The sequence below is a fragment of the Cydia strobilella genome, chromosome 11, assembly GCF_947568885.1.
Source record: "Cydia strobilella chromosome 11, ilCydStro3.1, whole genome shotgun sequence".
Taxonomy (NCBI): domain Eukaryota; kingdom Metazoa; phylum Arthropoda; class Insecta; order Lepidoptera; family Tortricidae; genus Cydia; species Cydia strobilella.
Genome location: NC_086051.1, coordinates 5,601,305 through 5,627,461, shown reverse-complemented (window position 1 = coordinate 5,627,461; position 26,157 = coordinate 5,601,305). Strand labels below are relative to the sequence as shown.

Here is a 26,157-nt window from a genome sequence, read left to right as displayed (position 1 = left end):
TTTAATCTATAGGATCTATAGAGTGAGATAAACGAACTTACATGTCTCATTAGACCGTCGTATATGATCGTGCGAATACTGCTTAATAAAATCAAAGAATTTTTATATTTTTTTAAGGATCTCATGCGTGCACATACATCTTACATTGCACAATTATATTGAATGAACGAATATTGAATGGTACTGTATAGCAGAATAAGTTATGCCTTTAACTTTAAAAAAATAATTAGAGGGAAATTGTTTTTGACGTTTTCGATATTAAGGTTCGATTTTAGTGATGCTTAAAAAATGAAATTATTTACCATATTTCCTCGCATGTTTGGAGAAAAGCATTAGCATATTCCTCGGCAGGAATAGCAATTCATGGGTTCGTCTTCTTTGTCGGTCTCCGCTTCGCATCGTCCGACAAAATCGAAACTCGTCTACGCATAGCCCTTTCCCGGCCTCTGCAATAATATATTAATATTCTATTAAAATGTACCTCTAATTCTAATACAATATAAATTTTCTGTCAAAAAGAATAGTAATTCATTTAAATGCAAGACTTTTAAGGACCCTTTTCGATAAACCACGTCCTTTTGACCTTCTTGTGCCTTTTTCTCACTAATGATATATTTATAAATACGTGATGAATTCCCTTTCGCACTCTTAATTATCTTTGAATATCACTGAGTTCCCTGGAGTACAGGGCTGGATTCTGAATGTCTAATATCTGCTTGTGACATAGCTAGTTTAGAACATGGCTATTATTTTGACTGACTGATGTTAGTAATGTTGATATTGACAAAGCGAAATAAAACGTCGATAGCTCCAAGTTACCAGTGGCGGTATCATGGTCGCATTTTTATCACTTGTCATGTCATGCGTCACTCTCGCACTTACATACTTATTAGAACGAGAGAGGCATGATGACAGATGATAAGAAACTGAGCATTTTAGCCCTACACGTGTGGATTTTTCAGCCAGCAGCCGAACTACTTTTTATAAAAAAAAGATTCCACTGTAATCATGCTCGATCGCTTCGTTTTCTGTGTTGTTAAATAAAGTATTTTAGGTGAAATCGTTTTGCGTTTAGTTAATATACCAGCACCAAAACGCAAAAAATTATCAAAGTGGAAAGAAAGAATACAACAGGCTGGGATAATTTGTCTTATACATTATTCATTAATTTATGTTTAGAAGATTCGTTAAAATACAGCTCTTTCCCGTCCTTGTTATTCGTAATCAATCGGTTTCAAATGGGTATTTACATTTCGATTACATTTCGATATGTAAATCTATCGATTTAATTCACCCGGCTGCGCTAAAAGATGTCATTAAGATGCGTTTATTTATTTACAATTAAACTTTTCGAATAGGTATACAAAAACATGACGCAGTTTAATTTTATTACGTGAGTAACGTAAAAAACCGATTGCGCTAATTTCATGCTCTGCTGCAGCTTTTACGAAGGTACTTACTACTACAGCTAGGTGTAACTTATATAGGTACCAAGGCGAAAAAGTTTTAACAGCCTACCAAAAAATCTACTACTGAAGACAATGTTTTTGTTCTCATACAATAACGATAATAATTATTTAATTAACAGGCATTGGTTTCGTTGAGAAATCAAAATTATACGTCAATAAAAATAAAATAGAGAAAAAGTATGCTTACACAAAAATAAAATAGGTTCTATTAACAGATTAAAAAAAAGATCTGTCGTCTTGCATTATTTATTCATGTTGTTTCAGTTAACATATTCAAAAAGAAAAAAAAAAGCAAAGATTTAAAAGTTTGTGCAAATAAGTGTTTGTGTTAAGAAGTTTGTGCAAAAAGTCAAAGTCAAAAAGTCAAAAGCATTTATTTGTTCAACATAGGTAAGGTACATAAGTACAGGTCTCACATAATCATTGTATAACTATGTTGTGCTGTAAGGCGTACAATTTTCCATTTATGGATTGTGGCTGCATGCTGAGCACAGTTACCATTACTTATCAAATTCATCTAACAAAAATTCACTTACACTATAATATGCTTTGTCAATTAAAAATTTAAATAACTTACTTTTAAAACTAATCACGTCATCTGTATTTCTTAGCTCATTTGGAATTTTATTAAAAAATTTTGGAGCCATTCCAAATATACTTTTTCTAAATAATGCCGTTTTGGAAGGCAACAAATTGATCTTGTTTCTAAGACGTATACTCTTAAACTGCTGAAATAACTGCGGATTGCCTTTTACAAAAACTACAATTTTAAAAATATATAAACAGTGTAAAGTTAATATTCGTAAGTTTTTAAAGTATGGTAAACATGAATCAATTTGCTGGATTCCACATAATGATCTAATACATCTTATATGCGCTTTAAATGCCACCTCTCTGTCAACTTAAAGAGACAAGATAGACTGAATTGGCCCAGAATATAATGCCATACCTTAGCGTCGATGTTACATAGGCTTGATATGCTGTTAAAACAACCGGTTCATTAACAATCTTTCTTAAATTATATAAAACGAATGAAAATTGATGGAGTTTCTTACATATAGTGTCAATTTGATTTCTCCATGTCAGCTTATGATCTACACTTATTCCTAAAAATTTTGTCACATCTGTTTCCTCAATTTTTTTGTCCCTTATATGTAATATTTAAATTGCTACCATCAGTTCGTCTTTGTTTAAATGTCATGATTTTAGTTTTTTCTACATTAATTTTCAAATTATTACTATTTAACCAATTTGTTACTGTTTCTAATGTCTTGGATATTTCATTTTCATATGTTTCTGGATCTTTACAAGAGAACATTATAGTGCTGTCATCAGCAAAAACAACCATTGGATAGTCGATGGCTTGTGGTAAATCATTAATATAAATAATAAAGGTCCTAAGACGCTTCCCTGAGGCACGCCATAGTAAATTTGTCTGACTTTCGATGAATAAGTGACTTCCGTTTTCGTTTTAACGCATAGTCTATTTATTTGAGTAAACTGTTTTCGATTGCCTATGTAAGACTTAATTAGACTATGTGCATTACCTCTAACTCCATATTTATATAATTTATCTAGCAATATTCTATGATCTACAAAATCGAAGGCTTTCGACATGTCCATGTAAAGTGCTGATACCGGAACGCGCTTGTCAATATTTGTTACAATTACGCGCATTAGGTCAAGAACTGCCATATTGATGGACTTACCTTTACGAAATCCCATTTGTTCTTGCGTGAATAAGTTAATCATTTCAAAATATCCATAAATAGAGTTATAAATTACTTTATCTATAATTTTGGAAAAAATGGAAAGCAATGCTACAGGTCTATAGCTGGCTAAATCCTCCTTGGCACCTTTTTTAAAAAGCGGTTTAACGATACATGCAGAATCTGAAATAGCCATAATTTCATCCACCCCGCCGTCATCCAGATCTTCGCTTCCACATCTAAAACCACCTTCAATTCCCAGTAACAAAACATTCAACAACTCACTTTGCAAATCGATAAATTCCTCAAACTCTCAACTTTCGACCAAAAACAAACGATCCAAATCGAGTGACTTTAACAGGGATAAGAAGCCGCAGCACCCAGCTTAATACAGATTAACGAGATACCAAAGACAACATCTGGATTAGCATTGTATGGAAACGGGAATCCAACTGACAATACTTAGATCTGAAACGTTATTCTAAACGCTTACTAAGCGCATGGCATCTGGCCCATAAATTAATATGACCTTAACATAAAATCTTGATATAAAATCTGAGATCAGTATAATCAAAGAGGATATAATAAGATAGAGCGGTACTGTCATAGTACATTTTGTAACCACTGTAAATTCACTGCCATCTATCGACATACTTGAAAACTAAAAATGAAGATGTATAAAAATACGTTAAAATGTATTTAAATATGGATAAATGATTGTTTTATTTGCATTAATTATTTTTATAAGATTTGGACCCATGTTCTTTAACGGATATGCGTTAAAATTATAAATAACAAACGAAACCGTCAACGCCCTCTATACGAGAGTAGGCCAAAACTAGTGGCGCCATCTGATCGAGAATCAAATTTTCGTGATTTTCGAGGCACGTTTTTTCCTTAGACTGTATCCATCTATTACGGAGTTATATCTATTTTTGGTATAATATACGAATTCTACCAACCGGGCGGAATCGCGGAGCACTATCTCAATCAAGTGAATTTTCCGAGTAAACGTCTAAGAGAATATACATGTTGTTGCACATGTCATACACCTGCCTACACATCATTATCTATAAGATTCATTCAGGCCACTCGTTTAGTGAACATTTTACATAGAAGGGTCAAACAATCATATATATAAGCATAAAAACAAAAGATCTCTTTTACCAAAAGTTAAGGCTCTTTTTTTTCTTCTTTTGCATTGCACTCCTTGACAGTGATCGTGGTCATTAGTTTTGTATGGTAACGCGCTTAACGATTTTTTGATTGCAAAATTGCGAAATTGAGGATTGCCTCAAGGTGCATTAATTTAAGGGGCCATCTGTGGCCCTATAACATAGTTAAGGATCTTGGGACTTAATATTTATTGGGACTTACATCTCCTAAAACCGGTCCAGACGTAGATTTAGGGTAAATACCTAAACCCAAAATCGTAGGCATTTGTTTCACCATTGTAATATTAAATACAAAAGACAATTTAGAACCTAAGTCGTATCGTATATGACCCAGAGACTATGCTCAGTAAGCTAAGGAAACAACAGTCCTATTTAAATGATACTGGAGATGTCGGGAGGTGGCATCACACATTGAATTACATTAACAAAAGAAAGATGAATAGGAGCTAAAAATGAGAGGATTCAGAGGATTACAAAGAGCGACTTCTGGCAAACTTATATTGTCTGTTTTACACGTGGAGCAGTACCTATTACATAAAGGGCCATTCAGAAAATATTCCTATAGGCTTATAGGTATTGAGGTTCTGTGAATAAAGTTGACAAAAGACTGTAAATATTTTGTAGTATCAATTTATAAAAATTACCATATTACTAACATTAAATTATCTTGTAATACTTCACTCTGGATCTTATTGATTTTCTAAATTTCTTATTTTGTATGTGTATACGGTGGGACTTGGTCGCTTTTGTGTGTCACCGTTTGAGGATCTATAATTTAATTATTTGCTCGTGTTACAGGCCCCGCCCGTTATATAAATAAAAATATTTTGTCATCCAACAATATTGCGCAAACAAAACACAATCAAGCTTCCTTTTTATTAAGTATAAACTTATTACTTTTCCCCTTCGTGTTATCCTAGACAGCTCTGGCGTAAAAAAGGTCCTAACGTCTTAAGATTTTTATATACTTTACCCTTATATTCCTTTGAGTTAGTTTTTCGCTCTCAGCACCAAATGGTGTCCCTCAATAGTGAAGCCATAATATACTGACTGGCTTATGTCTCATATGAAACGGAGTAAAATAAAACAGGACTGATTAAATTTTTAAATCTTCTGCTAGCTCAAAGATTTAGGGGAAATAGTAAGTTTACTTAAATAAGTGTGAGTTTGTGGGAGTATGGGTGCTAGTAAAAAAAAAAAATATATTTAAATTTTTAAACTGTTAATTTTTATAAAAAAAACACGTAATATTTAACTTAACTACTAATCTTAAATTAAAAAGATTTTTTGAGTTAAGGAGTACAATTTGAATTAATCAAATCGTCATAATAATATGTATGTTGGAACAATTGGAATTTGATTTTTTTCAAATTCTTTGTTTTAAACAAAGATAGGCTTTGCCATCGCCGGTAGCTTGAAATTATAATTTACTGTAAATAACAAATACGAGCCTTTTAAATATGCTAATAAGTGTATTTTTAGCTGTATGGTGCACAGTAAAGAATATTTACTTACTTGCTTACTAATATTAATGAAGATTAATTTTATTTTATTTAGATAACAGGAACATATAATACCAGGAAACAGGCTGAACTAAATATTATATTTGCTGGTTTGGGAATGATAATCCTTACATAGTACATTATCTATAAACCATTCGCGGCCTGAAATCGCAACCTAAAATGTGAGGTATATACGTAGGTTGTTTGTGTATTTACTCAAAATATTATTATTTTAAGCCATATTGTGCTCGACATAGTAACCAGGCCAAAAGCGGATAAGCGCCTATACATCGCTGTACCTATGTAACAGTATTGTAAATGTATGCATGAGCCGTAAGAGACCGACCGCCAACGAGTTTTAATTAGATCCCAGCAATCCGCGCTATGCAGAAGACGCCTGGCTGTATGCCGTTAAAGTTTTGTGGTATTTTTGTAAAAAAAAACAAGGTAAGTGTTGTCTGATTAGTCAGATATCTTAGCAGAATCTAATAACTAGTAACGTGGTCGCTCCCTCATGACTGAGGATCGTGGTCATCAGTGGATGTGGATACTCCACACCTGGTTCTTGTGATCTGCCTCCATCGGTGCCGATAACTAATTGGCAGTGTATGATTTTAGCCAGATTTATGATTTAAATGAGATCGAATGCATTCACGTCTCTGTTCGTATTTCAGTTATATCTTGTCAATGGCAATAAGTGGTGTTAGGCAAAGTAACTTAAATTTCCAAACGGTAATAGTTTGGGAAATTCAATGACGTGAAATCTCATTTCATGATACCGTTTGGTAGTGATTATTTTAGTACATTATTTATGTAACAATTTTATGATTATATATTTAGTTTAAATATAAGTTATATACGTTTAATTTTAAAAATACCCGTTTTGCCTAATCACCACCCGTTTTGCCCAAAGCGCCAACCCACTTTAGGCCCAAGTCTGGGCAAAGCGGGTTTCAACAGACTCTTTGCTTCTCTTCTATTGTATGAAGATTTTAAGCGGAAACTTAAAAAACGATATTCTAAATCGAAGTTCGATAAATTTCCTAACTAATGACTGTATATTCATTTTACTTTAATACAATAAAAACGTATAGATTCATTGACTGGTCTGCTACAAAAACATATTCCTAACCGGCATAAAAAATATTTTAAATATAACCTATGGCTGAATATTTGTAGGAATATTTTAGTGCTTGCACGGATAGATTTTACTACAAATAAGATTTAGTTACTACATTAAAACGTATAATTACTACATTAACAGCTACTGATGGGCGGCGAAAATCGTATAGAAATAGTATTTGTTGTGTGACGCATTTTCAAACTATTTGCAAAACCATATTGATTAAAGCTTAACAGTTCTCTATCTCATCTTGAGCTGCAGTTATCCGGGTTCAATTTTCTACCGCAAAATATGGCCTCTCATCGCATGAGGCGTTGAGGGACACATTGGATATAGTTTTAGATATCACAAACTATAGAATATAGACTTTAGGTATTCTATGTATGTAAAGTTTCTGGGTACGTCAAGATCATGAAACCACAACATCAACAATTTCAAAAGTTATTGGGAACTAGTTTGGATTTACTACACATGCAAATTTTGTGACTAATATATATACCTATTTGCCTCATTCGTATATCATCTAACGTCGAACCAACCAACAACTATTGTGTAACGTTTAGATGGCAACTGAGCTGCATTACTATTGCGACATTACTGCTGAGGCCTTGAACCGTGCGCTGCCAACGTGAATTTTCTTATTAAAATTTGTGACGAATTGAACGTTCTAATCGCGCCACGAACGTCACTCATTTCATCAAGGAAATTGACTGTGACAGCGCTCGCTTCAATGCCGCAGCACAAATATCGCGACAGTAATACAGCTACAGTTGCTCTCCGAATGTCACCAACTCTGCAGCAAATTTCTAGGAAAATATGACCTGTATAATGACATTCCACACTTTTGTTCTGTCAAAATCGGTGCAAAGTTAATTTAATCGGACCCTAGTTTCTTGTTAGTTTAGGTCAATGTTTTAAAATGGGGTTCTGGCCACAACCTGTATTCAGCTTTCTACGTCGGAAAATGAAAAACATACAAAATTGTACTATATTTGTAAGTTTTGTAACATTAATCCTAATGCCGAAAATCCTAATCCTAATGTCAAAGTTATGGGTTAATAACGTTGACAAAGAAACTATTAACAGTGCGGCCTAATGGATATATTCTTCAGCTATTAGTGTAGTAACATTCAAACAGATTAGTGGAGGCTCACACGAGGCATTAATTAAACGAATCCTCCTTAGGGTAGTCATTAACCCGCGCCATTTGTTTCTACCGCTTACTGTTCGCAAATTATTCACTGCTCGTTTGTTCCGTGGGCGCATCAACGTGTTTTGGTGTTTTCTACTAGATACTTTTTATTGAGAGCAGTCAAGAATCAACAAAACAAAACAAACGATTGTTTTGCAAAGAAATCTATATTAGCTTTATATCTTAGCTATATTACTATTTTGTTTACTTACCACATTTCAACCAAAGATAGATATAACTCCGTAATAGATGGATACAGTCTAAGGAAAAAACGTGCCTCGAAAATCAAGAAAATTTGATTCTCGTTCAGGGGGCGCTACGCTTTGGCCTACTGTCGTATGATGGCGTTGACGGTTTCGTTTGTTATTTAACAAATTTAACGCATATCAGTGAAAGAACATGGGTCAAAATCATAAAAATAATTAATGCAAATAAAAAAAATCATTTATCCATATTTAAATACATTTTATCGTATTTTTATAAATCTTCATTTTTAGTTTGAAAGTGTGTGGCAGTGAATTTACTGGGGTTACAAAATTTACTATGACAGTACCGCTCTAGTATAAGTTACTCTATGATTTAACACAGTATTTTATGTTCTAAGTTCAAAATGTTAATTTGCCAAAGCTACCGACCACGAAAATCGAAATTTGGTTATCTGCCTCTCTATTGCTCTCTCTCTATATGAAAGTGATAGAGAGTCAAACAACGAAATTTCGTTCTTAGATTTTTGCGACAGGCCCTGAGGAATAAATGGATGAAATTATTACTGAGACAATACACCTGGCCTCCGTCAAAGTACGAATCATATCAATCCACGGATCATAATTACTATTACTATTGTTTAACATTTAGTATAAGTATGTTTTGTTTTTCTAACATGAGATAAATATTAGTCTTTCAATCCATCAATAAAGAACCTCATTGCAAGTTAGCATATGAAAACTGTCACTTAAAGCAATATCGGGCATAAAATAAACCATAAATTTGTCCTTCGCCAAATTACCAAATCTGAATATAAAAATAGCAGCCGTAAAATTGGAATAAATAAAAAAATATCAATCCGTGCATCAGTCGGCCATATTTTATCATAGATCGGGGATACATTTTTAAAAGCCTCGTCGAATGACCACAGACAATATGCAAATTTAACAATGCTTGTCAGTGTCAGTCTGTCAAAATAGACCGCGAGCCAGGCGCAAATTTCGTCAGTCATCGCCTCCCGGGCGAAAACTCGTATAGCGGTTAACGGCTATGTATGATGAACCCTCGTGAACGTCAGCTGCCGCTCCGTTGGTGGGTTGAGGAATGGCAGCAAATAGTCTATAAAAAATTTTTTGTCATCGCCTCCCGCTTGATACTATGTCAGATGATAGTTTAGATGCTATTATGAATCAACAAAATCGTCAGCCCATTGTATCGCTAAAAAAACTACTTCGAATCGACTTCGGTCGAATTTAAACTATCGTGAGACATTTACCTTAACTAACTTAGCGGTTTCACTCACGTGTATTTAGCCACTCGCGCAACATATTTCGGAGAGCCTAGGTCTCCATTTTCAAGCACTAACAGTGCCTGAGTGAGTAGCGGTCACGACGGATGGGCGTCAGTCATCCGTCGTAGGCTCTCCGAAACGTCGCGCGAGTGACTAAATACGCGTGAGTGAAACCGCTAACTAAGTTAGTTAAGTTACTTTAATAGGTGTTTACAATTATATTAATTTGAGCGCTGTCTACATTTCAAAATTAAGCTTTTCTTTAAAAAGTCCAAAATAACGAGCAGACCGTAAATAAAATCAAGGCACGGGGAGACAGGCTGTTTATGCTTACAGTATTCATGAAGCAGCTCAGGGTAAACAAATCCAGTAGAAAACGAAACGCAAGGGCTTACAAGAATAATTAAATTTGGCCCAAAACATTGAATTACAGATTGGATTAATCACTTTTACGAAATCATGAATTTTTAATACTGAATGTATTTTCAATTAAATATTTCAGCTGAAAGTTTCATAAAAGCGTGATGAAAAATGAATTAACGAAGTGCTTTTAGCCGACCTTGGGTCTCGAATATTGAATTTTTATGTAATTTTAAATATGCAAAGCAATACAATTCGCAAGCCGGAGGTTTTTAAGGGTTGAATTGAGGAAATTATTAAATTGAACATATAAGTACTAATTAATACATTATATTAACCGCGCGCAAACGTACCTTGTCGACATCGATGTTACTTCCGTCACAGAATAGATAAAAGTAGTACCTAACTACTAAAATCTAACCAAACTCCGTGGGTCGCCACATGCGTGGATACCTTTGCACAGTCCCACATCCAAGCTACCCGTGCACAGGCCAGCCGGTTGCTGCCGACCAGGCCCAAATAAGCTGAAAGCAGCATTCGCTGGCATTTCTTCAAAAAATCCCTTGATATTTTACTCTTACTTACAACTTAATTTCAAGCCAAACTAAGTAATAGGAAAACATCGCAGTGAATACCTTCTCAACAATATATTCTAAAATGCTATCTCTATGTTTGCCAGTTATATATCAAACATTTACCACTGTTCACACATGCTGTTATGTAAAAAAGCTTTAAGCGACCCTTTAAACATTTCTCCAATTTGAAGTCATAATTCATTATCCGCATATTTCCAGCCCCTACCTATGAAGGTACCCATTCAAAATATATGAATATTCTTTCAACCAAATAGCATTTTGAATTACTGTAATGGAACCCCTTAGAGATGTTTAACGGACCGCGTCGCAAACTGTGGTCGTTTTAAGATAATTTATATCTAAAGGTGTATTTTAATAGTAATTTAAATTTATTTAAATAGAATATCGGGCATGGGTACAAAATTCGTTTTTAACTGGTCTATATATTATTTTCGCAAGGTTTTGTTTCGTTGAGAACACATATCCACCCTCGGGGGACATCAAATTATTTACGACGGGCATCCCTCTTCATTGCGTCGATAAAAGGTCACAGAGTTTGTTGTAATTTGAATTTTATGAGCCCATAAAATGAACTATCGCTCAATGGTTAGGCAGTCCAGAAAAAATCTTGGTAAGGGCTTTAAATTCGGAAACAGCAATATTATATAATATTACCTATATTGTCGATCACAATTTATTTGAGATTACAGGTTTAATGCTTATTCTTCTGTGTCGGCTTTCTTTCTCTGACGTTTATTCCTATATGATTGAGTTCAGTCACATGTCACATAATGATTTATTGGATGGATGACGATTGGGTTCTTACTTTTCTGGTAGTTTTATGAAATTGTATCAAATACAGTTTTAGGTCTATTATGCTCATATTCTTTAAATAAAAATTAAAAACACTGAAAAACACCTATGGTTGCGTCCTAGAAACGTGACATGCATGATGCATGTAGCAAAAAAGTGAAAACAATCATCTAGTGATTTTTTACACTTATTTAGCTCTTCGCGTTACTACAAGCGACTTGCTACTTTAATTTAGACAAATTTCTGTAACATATTATTATTATTATTACTATTTTTTGTGTTGCGACGCTTTCACCACAAAAACCGGACAAGTGCCAGTCGGGCTTGCCCACCGAGGTTTCCGTACTTTTTAGTATTTGTTGTTACAGCGGCAACAGAAATACATCATCTGTGAAAATTTCAACTGTCTAGCTATCACGGTTCATGAGATACAGTCTAGTGACAGACAGACAGACAGACAGACGGACAGAGGAGTCTTAGTAATAGGGTCCCGTTTTTACCCTTTGGGTACGGATCCCTAAAAACCAAAAATTTTAGTTCCGAAAAACTTACTGACATGCGCCAGAATACGGACCTCAAATAAAGAGTAGTTGCACAGCTGAGACACTTTGTTAGGTTAGGTTAAGTTACTAGTTACATTGACAGTATGCCTATAGAAAAAATACTGCTACCACGTGCTGCTAACTTATAAAAATCATAGCTTCAGCATTCATATAAAACTGTTGAGCCTACGCCGGATCCTCAACTCGAAGTTCCAGCCGGCATGGATTGTTTCGCTCCAGAACTAATATTTAGTTCAGACAGCAGTATAAGCAAGTTTGCAACAAGAACGCCGCGGTTAGCCGTGCTAAGTTAGTCTGACAGATTATGCCTTAAAGACACCGCAGACGGGCGTTAAATGCTTATAACCTACAAGTAATTTAATGTACGACATTGATTCAGTCGTAGTTCATATGCGCTTTATTTGCCAAAAGTTTCAATGATCATCAAAACTCACCAGGCGCATTGGGTAATCAATTATTTAAAAGACAGTTATCACCTACCACATTCTATAACACTATATTTTAGTAAACCCAATCTTAAAATGATATGCTTCACTATGTGCAAGTAACGAAGGACCACGCTATTGGTGTTGACATGCTCGCGAAAGGGACATAGAGACCAGAGTTATTGGAATTACTTAGAGGAACTTTAAGGTCGAAGGAGAGTAAATTTAAGGGTGTCAACAACAACATTATACAAACAAACAAAACACTATACTAAAACAATTAACTTGACATGTTTAAAAGACATTTCAAAATCTCGACATATGGATATACTGGACTTATATTGACCGGGATATGGACCGTGATTTCCTTTCGTATTGTTTTCGAGCTCCCGATATTTCGACGCAGTTACATGTATCTTGTTCACGGGTAACTGTCGATAGCGGGTAGAACAATACAAAAGGTAATCATGGTCCATATCCCGGTCAATATAAAGGGGCCCACTGACTATCAGTCCGCCGGACGTTATCGGCCTGTCAGTTGTTCGGAACTGTCAATACCGATATCGTCCGGCGGACTGATAGTCAGTGGGCCCCTTAAGTCTAGAGAAACTAACCGTGAATCATTCAAAACTGTTATATTATGGATATTATATTAACCATAGCGTAATAAGGTGACTTCTTACTATAGGTACTTACATCAACGTTGGCTGACATCAAAAGTATTAAAACCACTATCAAGCTGTTCGAGACGTTCGAGTAAAAGATCGTCCCTAACAAACAAACAATTAGAAAAGCACTGTCCATCTGTTTTTCTCGTAACTAAAATAAAAAAGAAACTTCCCGTCTATGTAGAAACATTGAAATACGCTGTGATATGAATCAATTGCTCTAATATCCAATAAATACATGTGCTCTTATATGCTACACGGTAATATAATATCCTACAACATTGTTCGCTAGGAAGAAATACAAAGGCGTATACGAAGTCTCTAAACTGCATTGATCCGGCGCTGAGGCCAAAGAGTATATAAGTTTATAGGTAGAAAGGCAATACAGGATTACTCCGATAACCAGTTGTAGTTTGTAAGAATATAGGCTAAATTCGAGATAATTCTCGAATCTTTCACTTGATCTGCAAGGAAGGAGAAGGAAACATTATTATGAGCCAAGACCATCAGATCTCCACAAAAAATATATGCGGTCCAAACACTATAAGTAATTAATGACAGTATATTTAAGTATTGACATTACTATTCACATTGTAGGTAGTCACAATTGTAGGTAGGCGAAATCATGGCGGGTAATTTCTCAGGTATAAAGATGTGCTTAAGCGCCACATGAAGAACTGCAACATTGGCCCATATCTGTGGAAGAAGCAGGCGGCCGACCGCCCTGTATGGAGATATTATGTCATTAAACAAACTGATGACTGAATCCCGTCGACTTATGGAACTAGACAAAAGACGGGATGAGCTGAAAGCCCGACTACCAGCGGCTATCAGGTATAATTACAGCAATGGTGTCCTTACCTGCCCGTTGTGTACACGAGTCTTTGATCTAAGATCGGCTACGCAAGCCACACGCGGGCACATGAACGTCTTCAGCAGCGGAGTTGAAGCAGTCGCCGTGGTCGAAACCGGCCGGGAGAGTATATTATTATAGTCACTGAAATTGATATGACCTGAAAATTGGAATAAGGCGAATATTTATCAATATTATTCATTTCAATGATATAGTGTCTGCATGGATCGCAAGACGATCGTTCTGTGCACCGCGTGTAAAAAATACTAAACGTAAAAACAAATGTAATGAAAACTGTAAGTAAAAAGTGAGAATGAAGGAGAAGGAAATGAGACAGTATTAGAACATGCATATATCTCGCTTATTTCATTATTATTTTCCCTCGGCTCTTCAAAAGGTATTTTAAGCAATTTGTTATATTTCAAAGTTGTTGAATATTTAAATTTACATGAAAGATTGAATTAATTTACATTGAAGTGTTATCTTAAAGTCTCTAACTTTGTAGAGTTGCTCGAGTATGCTTTGATTTAAGTGCCTCAATTGATTCTACTACCTCACTTTAAGATTATGTTTTGTTCCCCCGAGTAAATTTTAATATTTCCAATATCGAAGTTTACTTGAGGGGAAGAAGCTGGGGTGTTACCGGAATAGGCAGGAAACTTAATTACCGACCTCAATAATAAGGATTTTACCGACAAAGATTTCATTGCGACAAAGAAAAATACGTTCCGGGAAAAAATGTCCTTATATAATTAAGTAACTTTGTGTGGTTTCGTAGGTACTGCTACTACGCAGATCAAAGGAAAAGAGGCAAATGTACTTCTTAGAACTTCATGCGTTAGACTGTGTCCCTATTTGTGTTAGTTCTATCAAAGATAATATATAGACAGAGGGGTACAGTCATAGTAAATTTTGTAGTCACAGTAAATTTACTGCCATCTATCGACACGATTAAAACTAAAAATGAAAATATCAAAAAATTTATAAATATAGGTATGGATAAATTATTTTTTTATTTGTATTCATTATTTTTTATATGATTTTGACCCATGTTCTTTCACTGACATGTGTTAAAATTGTTAAATAACAAACGAAACCGTCAACGCCATCTAGCCGAGAATACGTCAAAGGTTGGTATTGGTGGTAGCGCCATCTGTGTGAAATTTTCTTTATTTTCCAAGGCACGTTTTTCCCTTAGACTGTATTCATCTTAAATATCTTTGGTTCTATGTTATACCTACAGTGTCCAGCGGCAGATTTCCGATAAAAAAATAAATAAATAAATAAAAATTAAAATAAAAATAAAAAATTTTATCGGAAATCTGCCGCTGGACACGTATAAACTAAAACTTTTGTAAATGACATTTTCTAAATGTCTGTCTGTTCTACTTTTTGATAAACGTACTCACCGCCCACAATCTCTCTGCTTATTGCCTTAAGGTTGACTGGTAGAGAATGCCTTTTGGCATTAAGTGCGCCTTTTGTCCGATAAGTTTTCTTTTATGTAATACTTAATGTTTAAATATATGTGACGTTTTCAACCAAAAGCATTGTCGCTTGTCGATAAGGTTGATTTCAAATTAAAGCTATATGGAAATAGCGCCTTATTGACAACCGACAAAAAGTACCCTTTTGATTGAGAATGGCACATAATACCTATGTGCCATTCTCAATTTATTTATATTATAAATAAATAAATAAACTCCATTTTACAATATTCGCTGAATATTGGTAACATGAGCGTTATATTTAAACTAGGATGGCATAGTAATAGGAATTCCTGATAACTTGAACTTGTATATGCGCAGATTATTGAGATTCCTCGCGCTAAGTTGGTTAATTTTAGTTTTATAACAAGGAGTTCATTAGTATTCATTTCGATTAAACAGGTCTTTCAAATACTTTAAAAACTTTTTAATTTGTGTATGAAAAAAAATATTTTTTAAACATAAGTATTTTATGTAGATACACTACTACTGCTATCTAATAATTTATTAAATTTAAAATAAATCCTAACGAAATTAATTGATTTTGATAAAACATATCTTAGAACCACCGTTACAAAACCTGATTACAAATTTAAAAAAAAAACTGCATCCAAATGGATTTACCCGTTTAGGAGCTGTAGTACCACAGACAGACACGCACACATGAACAAGAAGAAACATAAAATTTAAAAATAAATCACCTGTATGAAGGATAGAAATGTTCAAAATTCAGTAGCGACCCCTATATCGTCTTTAAAAATTCTGTCAAAAAACCACATTGGTTTTTAGTGAAAGATAATAAATTAAGCGGGTAAGACAATTTTTTTTAACTTCGACGAAATAAGCAACACCCTAATAATACGTCTCTTTTTCCATTGGGGGCTAAAAATATAAACTGAAATAAATACTGAAAACGCCAGTTACAATCTGGCCCATGGTTCTCGAGGCCTTGGTCACTTATTTCGTCGGACTCGCCCACCGAGGGTTCCGTACTTTTTAGTATTTGTTGTTATAGCGGCAACAGAAGATAAAATAATAATAAGAGCGCACCGCCAACAAACTGTTACACAGTTTGGCGAAACTTTTGTAACGAAATTGATGAATGTTCTCTTTATATAACAATAAAAAGAAAAAAAAAAAAAAAAAAAAAAAAAAGAAATAAATAATCTGTGAAAATTTCAACTCTCTAGCTATTACGGTTCATGAGATAAAGCCTCGTGACAGACAGACGGACTGAGGAGTCTTAGTAATAGGGTCCCGTTTTTACCCCTTGGGTACGGAACCCTAAAAATTAACATGGTTTCCGTTTCTTGCATCATAAAGGTAAAAGATCCGGGATTTAAAGAAAACCCGCCGTTTATCAAACATTGAACTTCAGAAAGAAACTCATTATTATAATTACCAAAAACTCAAGCGGAACGACAGCTGACGGAGGATATTACTAAACTGAGTTTAAAACGCATTGAGCCTATTTGAATTGTGACTCAATTTGACCACTTTCTGACTTTTGGGTGTTTGTAACATCGTCTAATTTAAAATTTTCAAGTTTGGAGTTAATTAAGTAAACTCAATTAGAATTGGAACTAGTCCCATTCCCTCGAGGTGTTCCTCAGAGGGTTAATTCTGCTTTTTGACTCTTTAACATTTAATTCAGAAAACATATTGTTCTGAAGGTTAATGGGAGGTTTGACCTTTAACCTATTACAACGCTGTTAAAAAATTATATCTTAACAATAATAATATTAATATAAGTTTTATTTCATCAAAGCAGATTGAACTTCTGAGAACAATATTCCTTGCATTAGGGTATTTGACTACTAGTCAAATCAGTTTCTTTTTTCGAACTGTCAAAACGATTTTGCTACTATGAAATTTATATGAAACACTAGCATGTGACGTCACAATCAAATTACCTACTCTTTATAGTTTTATACGGGTTTTAAAATAGAAATTGTGTCTAAAAATAACTGCTATCTACGTTTCTCTATTAATCTTCTGGTGCTTTATTTCATGCATTGTGTAAAATAATTTATTTTAAATACAGTCAAATACCCTTATATAGGTTTGTGATCCCGCCTAGCGCGAATATTAATACGAAATACGTTATTGATTTGGCACTTTATTAGACTACGAAAGTTAATAAGACGAACGATTGCGTAACGAGGTCGCTGCGATCTTGCGGCTTTTATATGATACGTTGATATGACACGATATTGTGTCTGTTGTTTATTTTCAATTACAGCAGTTAACCTAATGATAAGCAAAGAGAAAAACTTCTTAATTTAGCTGGAGTATTTTGTGCTGTCACTCTTTACCAGCTTCTGTACATGTTATGTGGCATTATTTCTAAACTTACTTAGATAAGTCCACCTTCTTCCTTCACCTTCCTTTGTCCATCAGTTGATCTTGCGGCTTTTATATGATACGTTGATACGACACGATATTGTGTCTGTTGTTTATTTTCAATTACAGCAGTTAACCTAATGATAAGCAAAGAGAAAAACTTCTTAATTTAGCTGGAGTATTTTGTGCTGTCACTCTTTACCAGCTTCTGTACATGTTATGTGACATTATTTCTAAACTTACTTAGATAAGTCCACCTTCTTCCTTCACCTTCCTTTGTCCATCAGTTAGAGCCTTGCAATAAAAAAAATGTTTTTTTACTCATCTGTATAAAATGATACCGAATGAAGAGACATTAAGTAGGGTAACATAACACAATATGTGGGTAGGTAACTGGCAGTGGTCTAATCTAAGCCATTGGCGATTAATGAGATTTCTGGTACTGTAAAACTCCCGACCATACTTGAATTATTTTACAAACGCGAACAATGGTGTAGAGGTAAATATTATTTTCCCCTCACTAGCCCGGAAAGTTGTCTTTTATCCTTCAATATAAGCGGGGAAAAACGCGTTTTATCCACTAGTGGGGAAAGTAATTTGACCTTGGATGGAGCGTGTTTAAGTAGCTTGACAGATAACAAAACGTAAATCGTTTATGATAATGATTCGTTCGATATTAATTATCATTAAATTAAATGGTTTGAGAATCTAATGAAAAATACCAAATTTAGCTTTATTTAATGATTTTAAGTCATAAACCTTAAAATTCCATAAGAAACGTTTTTTTTTGTATAATGATGTTAAATATAATTCTGAACGCACAAGTTGAGTTGATGCAATTTCAAAACGAATCGTTGACATTTCATACGTCAGAAATGTCAACATTGTCAACAATTTTTTTACTAAAAACTTTTCTCACCAACTCGCGTAAAGATACACAACTTCCAGAGTTTTCTGTTATAATATCGTAAAGAAATGAGTGATTCCAGTGATGAAGATGATCTAACGCCTGTGGATGTTGCATTTTCCTCGCTATAGTGAGGTGAAAAGTTTTGTGTTATACACGGGCGCAAATGTATTTTACTTCTCGTGTGTTGAAACACTCGCGGGTAAAATACAACTTTGCACCCTTGTACAACAAATAACTATTGTCGTGTCGTGTAAAGAGGCAAGGGCGCCATATGCCTAAGGATGTTATATTTCTTTATTTGCCCCTGTCATGGAGGGTTGTGGAGGAAATGAGGCTGCAGGCTGAATTACATTTTTGCTCGCAACAAACTCCTCAGGATCATAATTGTTTTCTTTGTGTGTACCGGGGCATCTTTAAAAATTAAAATGTTGCTTTTCTACGAACCAATTTATTTTAAAATGTTTTGTAAAACAACATGTCTTGCGAGTCTCGTGAAAGTCTCTTTGGTAATGTTGGTGTATTCCGATTTTTAGAGAGAAATTGGAAACAACATATTATATTTTTCATCATTTATTTTCATGTTTGCACTACTAACTTAATGTAATTAAATACAATATATTCCAAAGGTGATATGATCGTTTAATTTCTAACATATAATATGATAAGGTACTGAAAATATTGAAAACTCATAATTTTAACACATACAATAAATATATACCATTTTATAAACTTTATCTTAAATTAAATAGGTACCTATGTATTACACACGTTTCTTAAGACTAGTTAAGTAGTTATTATGTAGTTTTATTCAAAGTTTTAGGAATAATTATGTAAGAAGCCACAAAAACAAGCATTATTCAACTTAATTTTTGATTACAGAAAAGGATATCACAGCTATTAAGTTTATTATGTACAATAACATTACTCGGTCTCAATTATTTATGTATTTTAGATTCATTTCAACCAAATAAGGTAAGCCTGAAATGTTATGAAACAACCCGAAATTATTAGTTAGTTTTTATACAATTATAACTACTTTTTAAATATAGGGTACATGGCTTCAACAACTATATTTTGGTGTAAAGCTAACATTAAAACTATTGGCAAATGATATTAGAATTATTTACAAATAACAATAATTATTTTGTGAACTAATCGATACATAAATAATTATGAAATTATATAGGAATGTGTAAGCTTAAATATATACTCGTATAACCTTTCGGTCCAAACAATAATTTTCCCTAAGTATCAACGTAGGTATATTTAAAACAAAAGCAACCATGAAATGCATTTTCTCGAATGGCAAAAACCGATGAGCTAAGTACAGTCAACCAATTTGATTCCTAGGCCACTATGGAACCTTGTCGCTTTTACTATTAGATACATACTTACATTATTCTATAAGTACTGTCGTAGAAGACAAACAAATTAATTCTTTATGACATGGTTCTATAGTGACCTATGAATCAAATTGGTTGACTCTGTACCTATGTGATAAGTATGTTAAAAAAACTCTATGTATTTAGAAATAACCACTTACAATTTTATTATTTTATGCCACACATAAAATACCGTAGTTAGAGCATTCACGCATCAAAATGCAATGTAAATGCATGTAGCAATCTATTGATTTTTGAACTAGAACTATTTTGAAGCGGGAATTTAATTTTAAAAGAATTTTCAGTTATATGGGAAATGGATTTTACCTCGAATTTTAAAACAAGCTCCCAATTTACTTAAAATACTTCGAATATATTATTTATACTACACTCATGGACAAATTTAGAGGAACGCAGAAAAAAGTTTAATTACCAATTTTGAAATTACTTAAATTAATCCAGTAATTAAACCTTTTTTTTGCGTTCCTCTAAATGTGACGTTCTCAAGCAAAATGTACCACATTGTCGCTTACCATAAGGATGAAATTTGCTCGTATCTTTATACGAGTAACCTGTCAAAGCTTTCTTATGGCAAGCAACAATGTGGTACCTTTTTATTTGACTGATTTACATAACGGGAATATATGTTAACAGTAAATAGACCATGTTTTAAATACGATGTTTTCGTTAAAAACAAAATTATTACTTTGTTTCTCTTACTGTCTTCCAGCAGTTACTGTAAAAAAGATCATTTGGGCTAACTAAATTAAAAGTAAATATGCATGAATGATTGGTGTGTGATTTACGAAAATGTATAATAATATGTATAATTCTAGCTGGATTCTATGAAACCCTAATTAGTAAGTTGTAGTAATTGGTATCTAAAGGTCATCAATCTTTTCGCCGGGCACTTTCTAGATAGTAGATTATTTTGCTGCTCAGGACAACATACATCTTTCTTTGACCTTCTCAGCAGAAAGTGTTGGAAAGGATAAATATAATAAGTATTTCAAGTGAAGTGAAGAGTGTTCGAGTTAATTTCTAGTAAGCATCGGGTTGATCATGATGTTAGCTAACGCGTTGCGCCGCTTGCGCCATGCGCCGGCGCCTTGGGCGTGGTACTGCAGCTGACGGTACCAAGTGCGCGTGCGCGAGCTTTCTTCTGCCTGTAAACATACAAGTAAAGGTAAAAATCCATACATTAAATCATTTTACGGTTTAGACTCACTTGTTTTAGTCACTCGCGCGACATGTTTCGGAGAGCCTAGGTCTCCTTTCTCAAGCACTAATAGTGCGAGTCACTCGGCGGCGCGCGGCAGCGGCAGTACGCAATACACGGTCGTCGTGAACGCTGCTCGCACTATTAGTGCTTGAGAAAGGAGACCTAGGCTCTCCGAAGCATGTCGCGCGAGTGACTAAAACAAGTGAGTCTAAACCGTAAAATGATTTAATGTTAGTATGTCTCACAACAGTTTAAATTCGATAAAAATCCATATATACCATGTGATTTTTAGAGATGGATTAGTGACTGATCACTCTTGAAAGCCGTTGATACTTAAACATGATCAAAGTTTTGCTAAAGAACTAATAGTTATGTGTAAGATATATAGGTACTAGCGACCCGCCCCCGGCTTCGCACGGGTAGTTCAAATAATTTACACAAAACCTTCTATCTATTAAAAAAACCGCATCAAAATCCGTTGCGTAGTTTTAAAGATCTAAGCATACATATGGAAAGACATACAGACAGAGAAAAGCGACTTTGTTTTATACTATGTAGTGAAGACTAGCTTGTATTAAACCGCGAGAAAATTATATTATAATTTAGGAAAGGAACTACATGTAAATAATAATAGTAAATAATGGTATACTTCAGCAAATAATAAATCATTACTCTATTTATCTGATACTACTATAAGCAACTCTTTTTTAGATATATATGCCAATACCGTTTTTTTATCATAGTATATAATATATCTTTAATTCTTTATTGTAATGTACATATTTTTATTTTATATTAATTGTTTGCATGTGACAGCGGTCAGGCATCTCCAATATTCGACGTTATAAATAGTAAGTAAGACAGTTTTCACCCACATAAAGCATAACTGCAAAAATAATAAATAGCGCAACAATGATTAGTTTGCTCCTCTCTACAAGGACGGTATTGAGTTAAATGAAACTCACCTTGAAAATATACGAATCCTTAGTAGTAATCTCGTGAACTTCGAAAAAATGTTCGGGTTCATGATCCGCAGCCACCACGCACCTATCCAAGAAAAGCGGTTCTCTCTGCAGCGTGTATCTTCCCGCCTTCTCTCTCACTAGAAGAAGAGCAGCCTCTCTCACACCACTCCGTGCAAACAGAGCATCGCCGTCTCTTTCTCTCGCTTCGCGATCTCTTGCTTCTCTGGTTTCGCGGATCTCGTTCGTTTTGTGCGTAATCGTTGGCTGAAACGTAATACAGAGGTCCAAGTTTTTAGGTTAAAGTGGCATTTTAACAGAAATAAATAATATAATTTAAACAGTATAAGATACATAGTGATAGGATAGAGAGAGTTCAAAAAAAGTTTGCTAAGACAATAGGATACAGGATTAGAAAAAAAAAATCAGATTACGTCACCGCAATGAGAGCACACAATATAACATCCCTTAGTTATCGCCGAGAACGTACCGATATCTTAACCCTTTATAAAATTATTAACAATATTATTGATTCTCCGTTTTTATTACATTCACTATCCTTCAGAGTTCCTCGACGTTGTGAACGCGCTTGCAGGAAAAAACCCCTCTTTTACATCCCCCGTAGTCGGACTGCTTACGCGAAAAATAGTTTTGTTAGAAGGGCATGCAGGTTGTACAACGAAAAATTTCTGAATCTCGATATTTTCTGCGAGAAACTTAATAGATTTAAAACACTATCTATGCAGTGTAATAACCCAGATCATTAGTTTGGCGCTATTGGGAAAAAATCTCAGTATTGAACGTTAATAAGTAATAAGAATAACAAAACCTTTTTAGTATTCAGTTTATATACAATTTAATTGTTAACACCCTGATACTCTTGCATTTTTTTTTTCTTTCTCATTATTGTTGTTATTGTTTTTGTTCTTGTTTGCACAAATAGCTCTGTTTTACTCTGTAGAAACTTTATTAAACATGATGTTAAAATATTTTCATTAAGGAAACTGTAAGTCTAGCTTTAAGAAAATTTCCAGTGTTATGTATAACTATAGAAGACTGTTTGTTTCTTAAATAAATAAATTAATTAAATTAAAATAATTATACTATACAGGAAACAAATTAATGCTATCTGTCTTAGTAGTTACAAAGAGAATATATAGGATAGAGGGTTACTGTCATAGTAAATTGTACAGTCACAGTAAATTTACTGCCATCTATCGACACACGATTAGAACTAAAAATATTTTATTTTATTTTATTTGTGTTTATTATTTTTATATGATTTTGACCCATGTTCTTTCACTGATATGTGTTAAAATTCTTAAATAACAAACGAAACCGTCAACGCTATCTAGCCGTGAATAGGCCAAAGGTGTAGGCGCCATCTGTCCGAAAATCAATTTTTCTTGATTTCCGAGGCACGTTTTTTTCTTAAACTGTATTCATTTTATACGGAGTAATATAGGTCTTCGGTAGTTACTTTAATATTTCGTACCTAGGTACCATAATTATGTATGTAAGAAAACTGAATAGTTTGCATTTTTTTATAAATATTCTTTAGGGACTGTTAAAACGTCCGAGCCCCATCCCTGCCAAGTCAATTTTTTAATAAAGCGAATGTACCTACAATATCTCGTAGAACTTCCTTAAGAGGAAAGTGGACGACCGCGCATAACTGCTTTTCCACACAAACATACTCCCGATTTTCCTCATTAGATATTAACAGTACAGAAAATATTTTCACACAATTTGATTTATATGGCGGTCAGCAAAATATTATCGGCGCGTGTCGATAACTTAAATAGTATAGGTTAGAGCACGCGCTGATTTGATTAAGATAATGTCTGTACCGCCGTAGATTAGAGATGTATAAAACACTTGATTATGGTTTAATAAATCAGTCTAAGTCTACCCGTCAACGGTACCTTTTACTCACCCAACTACGTTCCTCTAAAATTTATATCAACAACGGCTCTATGCTGCGTTGGTTTCTTTATTTATTATAAGAGTTGGAAGCTTTTAAAAATTGTAAGATTTTTCTTTTGCTCCAGGGAGGAAAACCGGGACTATCATCTGTGTGAAGAAGCGGTCGTCCACTATCCCCTTAAGCTCTACATCATCAAATGCTAAGTATAAAATATATCTACTTATAAAAATATTGTGACAGAAAAAAGAAATCACCTTTCCGTTAGTTACCAAAAGGGCGTTGATGGGCGTCAGCTTGATTGTGCGTCCTTTCCGCCAGTTGTTGTCATTCGGCTGGGTGAACAGAAGCTTCCCTTCCATTGCGAACCTAAAAACGTACACCATAAAGTCGGTTATTGATTGGCATTTGTAGGTGGTAAAAATAACGACGACGCGAATTGTTTTAATCATAGGCTAACGGAATTAGATGAGAGCCGCTTAATACAATTAGGGCGGAGGTATTGGTAATGTTTTCATTGTACGCCTCACCATCCTACATCATGTTTTATTTCAACGTCAATGAAAATTTTTGGGGCTATAATTTGAGCATTGATGCGTGCGTTTTTTCTGGAACTCCAATAAATAGGTATAGGTATAAATAGGTTATATTATTTTACTCGCCGATCACTCTATTGTCTCGTTCAGCCGGGCTAGCACATTGGCGCCAGAGTATCTCGCCGCGACATAGACTACCCGTCCCTCTTTAATTCATACAGTTAGTAAAAGACGGGTAGTTTATCTCGCGGCGAGATACTGTCGCGCCAATCATGTGCTCGGCCTACAGCTCGATCTTAACCCTTAAATGCATATTGTTGCCAAATGTATACAAAGCATTAGACAGCTCACAGATTCAACAGAAAAAAGCTTAAGTTTAGTTATAAAAACATTTTTTCCAACCAAAAATAAAAAATCATGCATTTAAGGGTTAAATATTATCCTTTTGTATATTTTTCTTTAAATTGTGTTTTTGGGTACCCACTGATCGAATAACAGTTTTGTTTAAAAAGTTATTGCATATACAATCCGAGTAGGGGCATAGAACAAAGTATACCTCGGTGCTGTACCTTACAGTATACCAACAAGTATTTTGTACAGTTTGTGTACTACTGGCCTTGTATAAGTAATACCAGCTTGCGAAGCGTCATCTGCCATTGATATTATCACACATTCAATCGAATTTAACACATTGCAATTAAGAGAATACAATAACCCTTTGTGAATACAATTCAGACACAATACAATTACTTCGGAATGGAAGGAAATTACGTAGACAAGTTCCATTAAATGAAACTTCATTAAATTCGTGCATGACAGCTCCTGGAGCGCAGCGCATATTGCACCCGACATAATAATTACCTACCTCGCCGTTCTGTCTACTCTATGTACTCAGTACTCATATTATGAAAACAATTTTAGACGCTCTGCAAACAGACGACGGCTTTGAAGCTATTCGATCAGTAAACATAACAGCAAACTATTTCAATCACTACTAATATAAGATTAAAATTGCGAAAGTAACTGTCTTTCTGTCTGTCTAGCTGGCTGGTACCTCTTCACTTTTAAATTTCTGAACCTGAAATTTAGATGAAGTTTGGTAAGGCCCGAGGAAGGACATAGGATGGTTCGTGGCCTCGTGGTATCACTTATCGTCATTAAAGTAATAAACAATCACATCAGAAATGTTAGATGTTGTTATGCTTTGTTCTATTATCAAATATGAAGTGTATATAATTCCTTTCAGTGATAAAAGAATACTTTAGTAAGAATCGTACCGATCGATGTAGTTAGGCCAGCCATTCTCTCTTCACTTAACGACATTTTTATGTGCGATATTTTTTTAAGCATCGGAATTGTCCCGAATTACGGCTTCAAACGTTATTTCCTTTTTACACGTATAATTACTTGTATTTCTGAAGCTCTCCAGCAATAAAGAGCCCTCGGGAATAGCACTTGCCTCTGTTACT

General features: G+C 34.4%; 3 protein-coding genes across 3 annotated transcripts in view; all 3 read right to left on the bottom strand.

Moving 5' to 3' along the window:
- The window catches only part of LOC134745383 (adenosine 3'-phospho 5'-phosphosulfate transporter 2), a 423,869-nt gene that overhangs the window by 37,504 nt on the left and 360,208 nt on the right, over positions 1-26,157 (bottom strand). The gene's annotated exons all lie outside the window — the stretch shown is intronic.
- LOC134745355 (tonsoku-like protein) overlaps positions 1-26,157 on the bottom strand; it is a 431,809-nt gene that overhangs the window by 151,611 nt on the left and 254,041 nt on the right. The window lies entirely within an intron of this gene.
- The window catches only part of LOC134745353 (uncharacterized), a 187,840-nt gene continuing 180,899 nt past the window's right edge, over positions 19,217-26,157 (bottom strand). Inside the window, exons 9-11 of the mRNA XM_063679376.1 lie at positions 24,410-24,521; positions 22,232-22,495; positions 19,217-21,210 (exon numbers count right to left, since the gene is read on the bottom strand). Coding sequence (XP_063535446.1) covers positions 21,079-21,210; positions 22,232-22,495; positions 24,410-24,521 — 508 coding nt within the window. The 3' untranslated portion in view covers positions 19,217-21,078. The remainder of the gene's footprint in view (positions 21,211-22,231; positions 22,496-24,409; positions 24,522-26,157) is intronic.